The sequence below is a fragment of the Lepisma saccharinum genome, chromosome 3 (assembly GCF_977018435.1).
Source record: "Lepisma saccharinum chromosome 3, izLepSacc3.1, whole genome shotgun sequence".
NCBI lineage: Eukaryota > Metazoa > Arthropoda > Insecta > Zygentoma > Lepismatidae > Lepisma > Lepisma saccharinum.
This window is the reverse complement of record NC_139231.1, coordinates 16,262,923-16,273,803: the sequence shown is the minus strand read 5'-3', so window position 1 is coordinate 16,273,803 and position 10,881 is coordinate 16,262,923. Positions and strand designations below refer to the sequence as shown.

At 42.6% G+C, this 10,881-nt stretch overlaps 1 protein-coding gene across 1 annotated transcript; it reads right to left on the bottom strand.

The window, feature by feature from the left end:
- Positions 1 to 10,241: 10,241 nt before the first annotated feature.
- On the bottom strand, positions 10,242 to 10,565 carry LOC145985472 (uncharacterized). Its single transcript, XM_083119546.1, has one exon. The coding sequence runs from the start codon at positions 10,563 to 10,565 to the stop codon at positions 10,242 to 10,244; it is 324 nt and encodes a 107-aa protein (XP_082975672.1).
- Positions 10,566 to 10,881: the final 316 nt, after the last annotated feature.

Below are 10,881 nucleotides of genomic sequence, written 5' to 3'. Positions count from 1 at the left end.
TTTTTCCACAGAAAGGTTTCTCCGAACTGCAAATTTATTCTCACAGTTGTTTGCAGTACTGTAAGCACTTTTTCATTCTCTTGTATAACTTCTAAAAATAATCACACAATGGGAACCATGATTTTCAGTAATTATTCTCAACATTAATAAAAAATAAAAAAAATGTGCAACTAGAGGTAAAGGTGGTATTATGAGCCAATCATGTATTATGAGCCCCCCCCCCCCTTTCCAATATCTGTTCATGGAGCGCGCTCAACCTGGCGGCGACGATTTGAACTGCTAGTTTAGTAACGTCTTCTGCCGGCAGAGAGTTCTCGTTCAGTTGCAATTGATAGTTTATGAGTAAACGTGTTCTTTTTCTTTTCTCGATCTGAAAAACTTTGAAAGGTAAGTGTCGTGATTTTAATTGCAGTAATTATTCATATAAACTCATCCTAGTGCATTATTGCATTGGATAAAGCATGTTTAAAAGATTGTTTTTGTGTAGATACTATGTAATTTGCAAGTAACAAAGATTCGTTATGCGTGTTCCAATTCCAATATGGCAAGGGTTGTAAAATGAGCCCCCATCGTGCTTGGTATATGAGTGGTTTCAACTTTGTCTTTTCAGATGCCACGAAAAGGGCTAGGTAAAAAAAAAAAGACCAAAAGAAAAAACTGGAATACTGAAGATATGGTTAAGGCGATCAAGGCTGTAAGAAACGAAGATATGGGATTGAAAAAGACATCAAAAATGTTTCTTGATCCAAGACCTACCCTTCAAAGACATGTTCGAGTTGACAAACCACCGGAAGAAGCCGCTTTAACAAAATTAGGGAGAACACCTTGGGCGAGAAGCTGGAAACAGAGTTTGTCGAGTTATCATGGAAAGTAAATTCTATGGTCTTACCAGACAAGATGTTCGCAGAGTAGCTTACCAACTGTGTGAAAGAAATGGAATTAATCACCCATTCACAGAAAATGGGTTAGCTGGTAGAGCTTGGTTCGACCACTTCATGTTTCGACCACACAATGTTTTATCTCTTTTGAAACCTGATGCGACATCGTTCTCAAGAGCAAATGGCTTTAACAAAGAGGCAGTCTACAATTTCTTTGATATCCTGGAAGCCGAGTACGCCAAACACAACTACCCGGCAGATAGAGTATTTAATGTCTACGAGACAGGAATATCAGTCGTTCAAAGCAGAATCCCTCGAATCAATGGGTTGAGAGGAAAAAGACAAGTGGGAGCTCTAAGTTCTGCTGAACGGGGCTCTCTCGTGACAGTAGTCTGCTGCATGAGTGCAGGGGGAACATTCGTACCTCCTATCTTCATTTTTCCCAGGAAAAATATGTCTAAGCTTCTCGTGAAAGGCGCTTCACCGGGGGCAATGGGTAGATGTCACCCGTCCGGATGGATACAAGCAAACATTTTCACAGACTGGCTAACGCACTTTATTGATAAAACTCAAAAAATGACCTTGTGCTCCTTATTCTAGATGGCCACAACTCCCACACCAAAAGCATTGACATTATGAATCTTGCACGAGAGAATGGCATATCCATTGTAAGTTTACCCCGATACACATCGCATAAACTGCAGCCTCTTGACAAAAAAACACATTTCTTGGCGCTTTGAAACATCACTACAGTGAAAATATACCCAAGTGGATGCTTCACAGTGAGAGACCTGTTGGACCCTTTGATATTGCCGAACTATTGGGAAAGGCTTATTTGACTTGCCAGACCGGATCCATTGCTGTCAATGGGTTTCAGGTTACAGGATTATATCCATGTAAGCGGAATGTTTTTTTCTGCTGTGGACTTTGCACCTTCCTCTCAAGAGGTACTGGATTTGGAAACCCTGCAAAAATGTGTAATGATGCGATCATTACTGGATCCTTTTTTATGTTATAAATTGTGTATGGCTATGTATTCCTGTACTTTTGGGTTCTTGGTTCTTGGGGAGCGGTAAGTTTCCAGTAACGGTTTAGGTCATTAGCGGGGCCTATAAATAGGAAGGGCAGGGGGCAGCGAGAACACCGAGATTCCAGGATGGGAGGCAGCAGTCGGCGGAAATCGGCGGCAGTCAAGCATCGTGGAACTTCGGCGGCCCCATTGTCTAACTTTTTGGCGGGAAGGGGGGGGGGGCGCGTGCGTGGATCCTAACGGTGACAACTAAGCGCACAGCCCAAATTCAAAATTACACGTACCCCGGACGTACGTTCTCGTTCGCCTGCCGGACGAGAGGGCTCTGAAGCTCCAATCTCCCTCGGGGAAAGTGCCGGTCGCCGGCTTCCCAGTTGCAACAAGCTTGGTACCCGAAAAATCTCCGACTCTCTGATACCGAGGTATTTCCTTTTCAGGATTGCCAAAGTAAAGAGAAACTTAGCGAAAGAACGATTTGTCCATCGAAATTGTCTGAAAGTGCAGGATGTCCTTCTTAGGGCTGAAAGCACTCGTCGCTCAACGGCAAAAACGGCCCTTCTAAGGACCAAAAAGCCGAAATCTCCGATGTTCCTTAGGGAAAAAGAAAAACGGGACCAAGTGCAACTGACGATAGAGTTTTTCCCCCTCCTTCTCAGGAGGGGGGGATATCTCGAAAAACCGGTAGCCGAAAACTCAACCGGGGGAGAAAGGAGTGCGTGGACCTGGGCAAAGAAGCGGATGCGGAGGAAAAGGACAGCGGACAGCAAAGGCAGATCAAAACCGACCGGGTTGGTGGCCCTCAGAAGGGCCTTTCCACCCAAAGTCTGTCGGGGAGTAGTGACCCCCGGCAGCACCCCCCGACTGCTGTGCGCTTTCGGGCGTAGGGGACCATGTGTTCTGTCGCGTCATCGGTTTTAGGGCTAGGCCGGTGATAATTACCCCGACTCGGAAATGGACCTAAGGGGTATAGGCAGGCACATGGGCACAAAGGTGGTTCCCCCGTAGCAGCAGTCACCCACACTGCAATGACGTTAAGCTCTGGGTGTGGTTATTACCGATACCCCGCAAGGGGACAGATTTCAGACCGGCCTCGGCCGTCGGACTGGTCCTACGAGAAGTCACTCGCCCCTAAGGCAATGAAAAGCCAATGCTGTCTTAAATCCCGATCTGAAGCAAAAGTAACAATGCCCGGAGAAACAGACGAGTTCTCTCTAACGGACAGACACCCCAAGCAACGACTTCTCCTCTCTTTCACGCAGACGTCTTTGGCAGTTAACTTCCGATGCGGCTTTTTTCGGCTTTAATTCAAAATTCATTTTCGATGTTTGTTTCAATAAGGTTGTAAGTCGGAATGAGTAGGTCCAACTAACACACAGATTTGCAGAGAGCCTTCGGGCTTTACCTACCTGCCCTTCCAAATTCCCGACTCCATCCTCCCCGTAAGGATAGGAACCAATAGGGTGTGTGTTTTTTTGCCCCACTTCAACGTGGGTTTTTTTCACACACCAGTATCTAGATGAAGCTGTTATTCCAAGACATCCGAGGTTTTGTCTGCTTGCAGAATTTTATCCTCGGGAGCTTCCCTTCTATTTCTCTTTTTTGCCTCTTGTAGTTTTTTCTGTCTGTCTAATTTTCGCCGTCTGGTAAAAATCCTCTTTCCATAGGGTTGAAACCAGATTTAGTTAAAGTATTCGATGTCCCACGTAGGTAGATTTGCATACTAGTGCATGCCTGCATGGAATGGAGGTTTCCCCGAGGGAGAAATCCGGCTGGACTGGATCTATCCCGAAGGGAAGATTATACCTAGGCAAAAGACCGAACATGAGGCTATAATGTGCTTGGAGAGTGCATTAGTGTTTCAGGCGAGGTCTGCGCCTTTCGGTATGGATGCCGGTTGACTTAGGTCGGGCACCACTCACCCCCGCGAGCTCCTTTGGGGGCGGGGTTTTTTTTTCTTTCTTTCTTTTTTTTTCTTTTTTTTTTTTTTTTGCAGTCGGTCTAAGATGTTTGGCGGAGTACAGCAATGTAAGAGGTATCTTTTTCTCTGAGGGGAACGGCTGGGCGAGCTTTCTTTCCTTATGATGTGAACCGACGGCGGGGATGTTAACTTTCTTTCTTTTAATACACACACTTGCTCTTTTCACATTATTCCAATAGTTTATTTCATGTGGGAAACCGGGTACACAACACACATACCTTCAGCCACCTTTTTTGGTACTAAAGGTTATATATTTTTTTTACTCGTGGAGCCAGTGGCTACGCGAGTCTACACACTCTCTTCGGGAAGGGGGGACAGGGTACACCGGAATGTAATTTTGTGAATAACGGCCAAGAATTGACTTCTGTAAATATATTATGAATAAACCTATATATCTAAAAGGAAATGGGCGTTAAGCTATAATTTGAAGAAGTACGTGTCTATTGCCTAAACTAGCATCCACAGAACTTCAGGTACTGCAAGTTTTGAACCTCGGGACATGGATTCAAAAATGTATGGTAATGTATATTGTGTATGTTGCTGAGAATCAGCTTAAAAGCACAAACTATACCGTTACAAATGCAAAGGGAAAATACCTAAATCCTCCAACAATGCAGTAAGAGGACAAAACACAGGTACCGAAACTCCACAAGAAGATGGTCAAAACGCATCTGTGACGGCAAGTGTAGAATCAAATCGCGCTGGAACTGTAAGTTCACTAGTTTTGGAGAATGTGCAAGTAACAAGATGCCAAGCAGCTGCTGAAGATTTGGCATGGGCAGGGCCTTCCGGTCTGTGTAAAGATAAGGAGAAGAAGATTCCCGGACACACTGTGTCTCCAAAAGATACGTGGCCTGTTCCCGAACCAAAGAGGAAAGTGATTAACAAAGGTCCTAAACCATCCAAGGCAGCTAAATTACATCGTCTCCGTACAAAGATGCTCTGTTGGGTACTGGAGAAAAAAGAAAGAAGTCATACTCAGCTGAAGGGAAAGAAAACTGAAGGATAAAAAGAAAGAAGATGATCAACAACCTACTGAAAAAACACAAACTAAAACAAAGCATGCAGTGAAATCGAAGCTTCATCAAGATTCAAATGAGGAATCCTGTGATATCGATTCTGGGGAATCTGTCTTAGAAACACCAATCGGAGTGGAAAATCCCGGTGATGAAGAAGCAGTTTGTCTGTTCTGCGAGGGTCTATTTTCGGCAGATAACCGAAAAGAACTGTGGGTGCAATGTCTCATCTGTGAAATGTGGGCACACAACGACTGCGCTGGATGAGAGAAGGATCTTCGGTGAATAACGCCAGGCGGGAAATAACGCCATTTCAAAGTTTCAACTCTGAAAACATGGACGCATGTAATGTTAAGGTGTGACTCACCGTTGTGCGATAAACAATGGTGCCTGGTAGCATTGCTGATAAGAACGGTTGCCATTGTCGAGCCTTCATTTAAGAGAAGCACTTTGAACAGTGTAGACGTTTGAGTTGAGTTTCGGGGAAAAAGGGTCCATATTTTCATCGCGCCGACAAAGGTGAGTGTTTTTCTATTGTAGGATTAGATTTTAAATGTTAACAATGCTGTACGTACACAATACGTTTATTACGTAAGTGAATGATGTGTGTACAGTTTTCATGGTCGGTGTCGTAAGTTTAGAACAGTTGGTTAAACTACAGTCTGTTGTTTCTGGAAATAACGCCATCATCGTGTCGGGGTATAACGCCACTCAATTTAAACTCAAATTTAAGGAAATGTTGATTTCGAAAATAGGTTTATCCTTGCTCAGTTACTTTCGAGGCGTACAGATATTTATTCTCGGCTAATTTCCTCTTTCAGATGGCGAAGAAATGTAGAAATATACGGGCCAAATGGTCAGTGGATGACTTGAGGCAAGCTATGGCGGCCATCAAACAAGGGATAGAAGATAGCATGTGCTGCACGTTCCTCGCAGAACTTTGAGGGACTGGGTATCGCGAAAAGACAAAAAAAGACTTTTTTTTTCTAATAACTTACTACAGTAATTATTTTTTCTAGTACAGTTTAGTAAATAAAATGTGAATGTTTTACTTGTAATTAGGATAATGTGAATGTTTTACTTGTAATTATGAACATGGCGTTATTACCCGACAGGTCTGGAAATAACGCCATTTTGCATTAACACAGAATTTAGTATTTTATTGCTTTCATTATAAGAGTGCAATCAATATTTTATTATTACACAATAGAGGAAAGTTCATTCTCCTATACATGTAAGTTTCATGTTCCTAACAATAAAAATATATGAGTTCTAGAACGAAATGACCAATTGGTGGCGTTAATCACTAAGTTACCCTATTTACATTTGCGACTTTTGTAAATAGACATTACAAAGAAACAAAATAAAACTTTTTAAATGGTTTCAATTCATTTTAATGACCCTTTCCATTGGTTTTGTAATGATCTTGTTATAAACTCTTTTATGGTATTTCACATCATAATATCTTTTTTAAGGTTTTGTAATGAATAAAATGTTGTTTGTATGATTTAATTTGTCATACACTTTTCTAAACCAGTTATTCTATTATTTTTCCTAGGAGCTCATATTACCAGCACAAAACGTTTCTTCCACAAAATGACTTGTCTTGTATTTTATTCTTTTTCATATCCTTAAAGTTGCTCAAATTGGTTTATATTTTAACAGTAGTTTTATGAAATGTTGTAGTTAAAGTTATCATAAGAATCTGAACAAAAAAGTTACAAATCAAATTTTAAAAAATACAAAACAAAAAGGGGCTTATAATACCACTTTTACCTCTACATTCATGAGGTGCTGAGACTAGCAGAACAAGTTATTTTCATCAGTTTTTTATTAAGTACAGATGCACTAACACAAATTAAAAACGATTATTATAACCACTTTGAGAGAGAGAAGTTACATCACATGGTATAGAAATGTATAGATGATTATTTTTTGAGACAGACATGGAACCTAACAAAATCTTACAAGAGAACGTTGTAAGCGACCAAGTCGGGACGCCACGCAAATTGTTGCCGTCTCGCCTTTGGAAGCCACAATGTAGCCAGACCACGCCGAGTGAGAAGATTGCTGACATACAATAATTCTCACCAACGCGGCCGACTCAGTTTGCAGGGACCAAAACACAACAAAATCCCGCAGATCTCGGTGAAAGAATCAAGGGGCTCTTATGGAGAGACGTCGTATACACTATATACATTTTATTTACATTTATTTACACTGCTCGCTGCTCCTCTTTGGGTACGGCGCACATTTAGTTCTGCTCCGCTTACCTGCGGTGCCCGCTGGCGGGACTCTAACCTGGTATACCGGAAAAGTTCCCCGCACACTTCCGTACGGTAGCCGGGACGCGAACCCGTCACACTGGCTCGTCCCACAGTCGCAACTTGTAGTTCAGAGCACTGCTGCTTCCGCGTCTGGCCTAATCGCAGGATGAGTCATTTGCGTAACACTTCAAATGCACATTGAGTCCCTCCGGGCAACTCGAATATCACTCAGCCGACGTAACAATATTCCAAACACATTGTCTCTTGCGGGAAACTTAGATCACACTCAGCATCCCTTAGCGTACGAGTACTGCTGCACTGAACTAATGCACTGCGAACTGTTATGCACGAAGTCTTGTAAAGCGCATCCAATGAACTTTCGCCCCCGAACTCTTCCACTGAACTTTTCTCTACCAACACTTGTCCAGAACTGTCCTGTTCTTTATTGTCCCCAAAACTGTTGTTCTCTCCTCTCGCGGGTTTCCATTCTTCCTCAAACTTCCACATAAAGGGGCAAGTTCTGATTGGCCCTTTCCTTTTGAACCACGGGGTCATGTAGGCCAAAGTTCAAGAAACTGTCGGCTACCGACATACCCAACCTGATGAACGTTATCTCAGAAGAGGGATCTATTTTGGCTGAAAAGCAGCAAGCGGCTGTCGCCAAGCATGGTAGGTGGTGGTGAAAGTTTGGGCCGGAATAGCCACTACTATTGTTCTGAAAAGGTGGGAGATGACGGGCAGAAGATTCACCCTTTTGGAAGGAAGATGTGGAATTTAGGTCAGAGCTGGGAGACAAGAATCTGCTTAGTTCCCACGAGAAGTAGTTTCCTTAAACGGGGATATGAGCAATATGCATCTTAAATAAATAATATGAAGATGCATATACCTATACTTAACATAATTAGTAATAATATATATTAATGGTAATATGTACGGTTACACTGCCCCTCCTGGGAAGTTACGAGGAGTTTAATCGACGAAATAATTTCCCAAACAAATCAATATTACATTAAAATATAAAATATTATCAAACGGACATATTAAAAGTGGTTATTTTATAATTATTCACAAATCTTACGACTGAGTACATGTAAAGATCACAAATGGACATATGACAAACACTACATTATTAGACTATCTAAACGATGGACAATATATATATATATATATATATAAATGACAATTGTAAATTCTGAAATTAAATTATAACTACAACATTACACAAACTGAGAAACATCTTTGCAATATAAATATAAACAAAAGGTCATTCACTTTCTTGTGTTTATTTACATTTCTTGAGGAAGTCCCTTTAAACTTTCTCCTGTCGGGTGTCCTCGTCAGACGACTTTAGCGACCTACGGTACCCTTTCAGATTCGCGACATTCCAAGTACCTGCTTCAAGACCCTCAGGCACCGTTTTCAGCCGATAGGCGTTTTCAGCGACCTTGCGCTCGATTTCATAGGGTCCCTTGAAAATAAGGAAAAGCTTTGCTGTTGTGCGGTCAAGCTCACTGCTCTTAGACTTGACTCTAACTAACACGAGATCTCCTTCCTTGAAAGTCACTTCATGCGCCCTTTTATCAGCCTGCGCTTTGCGTTTCTTCGCACTCTTTTGCATGTTTTCCTTAGCCATAGAGATCATGTACTCTCTATCACGACAAGTGTCTGGAGTAGATAGCCCAAGCATTCGCGCTATTTCGCGATGAGGGGATCTGCCTGTATGGATCTCATATGGACTGAATTTCAAGCTTGAATGTGTCGTCATGTTCCAGCACCACGCTGCTGTAGGCACGACTTGTGGCCATAACGTGTGCTTTTCGTGGCAAAAAGTGCGCAGAATCCTTTTGATTTCTCGGTGCACACGTTCAACTGGGTTTCCTGCTGGATAATACAGAGAGCTATGCTTCACGTGAACACCGTATTCTTCCATTGCTCCCACGAATCTTCTATTGGTGAAAGTGGTGGCATTATCGCACAGAATATTCTCGAAGTGTTGCACTTTCACTTGATAGTCGGTCAGCAGCTTGTCCAAGATGGCTGCTGTGGTCGCACGCCGTAAGCAGTACAGCACAAGAAACTTCGAAAAGCAGTCAAGAACTGTCAACATGTAGCACACGCCTCCTCTACCTCTCGGTAATGGTCCAACTATATCAATAGCCACCAATTGACCCTTGTTTTCCGGGAGAATAGGGTGTAGTGGTCCTTGCGCGCGCCGTGTAGGAACTTTCGCTTTCTGGCATATGTCGCATGTGGCAAGTGTCTGTCGAACATTCCTGGCTATGTTCCTCCATGTAAATAACTCAGATATTCCAGCATACGTTTTATCGTAACCGAAGTGGCCAAATCTGGTGTGATAGTACCAAATAAGTTTTTCCCTCGTTCCTTTCGGAACAACTATTCGCCATTCCTCTGTGTTTTGTCTTATCCTTTTGTAAAGAACGCCTTTCTCAATTTTGTAATTATCTTGAGTCTTCGGATCATCCTCTTGCAACTTTTTCATGATATTCGCAAGCTCTTCATCTTGCTTTTGCAGCTTCTCGAGATCCTTTATGTCCTTGAAAACGCGTTCATCCACTTCAAGTGATAAAGCAGCCAGCATCTCCGCTGAATCATTAACATCATACTCGTCACATATCTCATTATCTTCATTGAGAGGCTGGCGGGACAGCAAATCGGCCATGACATTATCCTTTCCTGGCTTGTAGCCGATTTCGAAGTCAAATCCCTGCAGAAATAACATCCAGGACTCTAATCGACGATTGGTTATTCTGCATCGCAAGAGAAAAGATAATGCACGGTGATCAGTCCATATGTAAAAGTGGTTACCTTCTAGTAAATATCTGAACTTCTTTATCATGTACACTACACACAACATTTCTCTCTCACACACTGCGTACGAGCGTTCAGTAGGCGTCAACGTGCGTGACGCAAAAGCAATGACTCGAGGCTCATTGTCATCTGTTAACTGATAAATGGCCCCTCCTAGTCCAATCCCGCTACTATCACAATCGACATGGACAGGTCTCTCTGGTAAGGGATGATATAACACTACATCTTTCAAGAATGCAGATTTCACACGCTGAAGGCTTCCTCTTCAACCGACGTCCATTTCCACTTTGTGTTCTTGCGCAAGAGATCGTACAGCGGTCCAGCCAGTGTTGCAAACTTCGGTGCGTGAGCACGGTAGAACGAGCACATTCCCAAGAAGCGTTTCACTTGACGCACGTTACGTGGCGCAGGCAGTTTCTCCAAGGCGGCCAGTTTATCTGGATCAGGTTTGATGCCGTCTTGTGACAAAATGAAGCCAAGAAAGTTTATTTCCTCTTTCCCAAATGAACATTTGCGCAATTTCACTGTGAATCCAGCTTGCAGTAACCTCTGACACACTCTTTCCATTCTTAATAACATTCCTTCGAATGTACCGTCTCCAAAAAGAATATCGTCACAGTAATAGGCTGTAAATGAAAGTACTTCTTCCCCGAGCGTCTTTTCAATACAACGTTGGCACGCTGCAGGCGAATTTTTCAGACCAAAAGGAACCCTTGTGAACACATACGTTTTTCCATTGTACAAAAAAGCTACATACTTTTGACTATCAGGGTGAAGATTGATACTCCAGAAGCACTAACTCAAATCCAGTGACGTAAGATATTTTACACCTTCAAATCTACGTAATACCTCTTCTATATTAAGCACTCTCTCGCTGTCTTTC

Coding starts and splice junctions, on each gene's coding strand:
- LOC145985472 (XM_083119546.1), bottom strand. CDS start 10,565: ATGGAAAGAGTGTGTCAGAGGTTACTGCAAGCTGGATTCACAGTGAAA.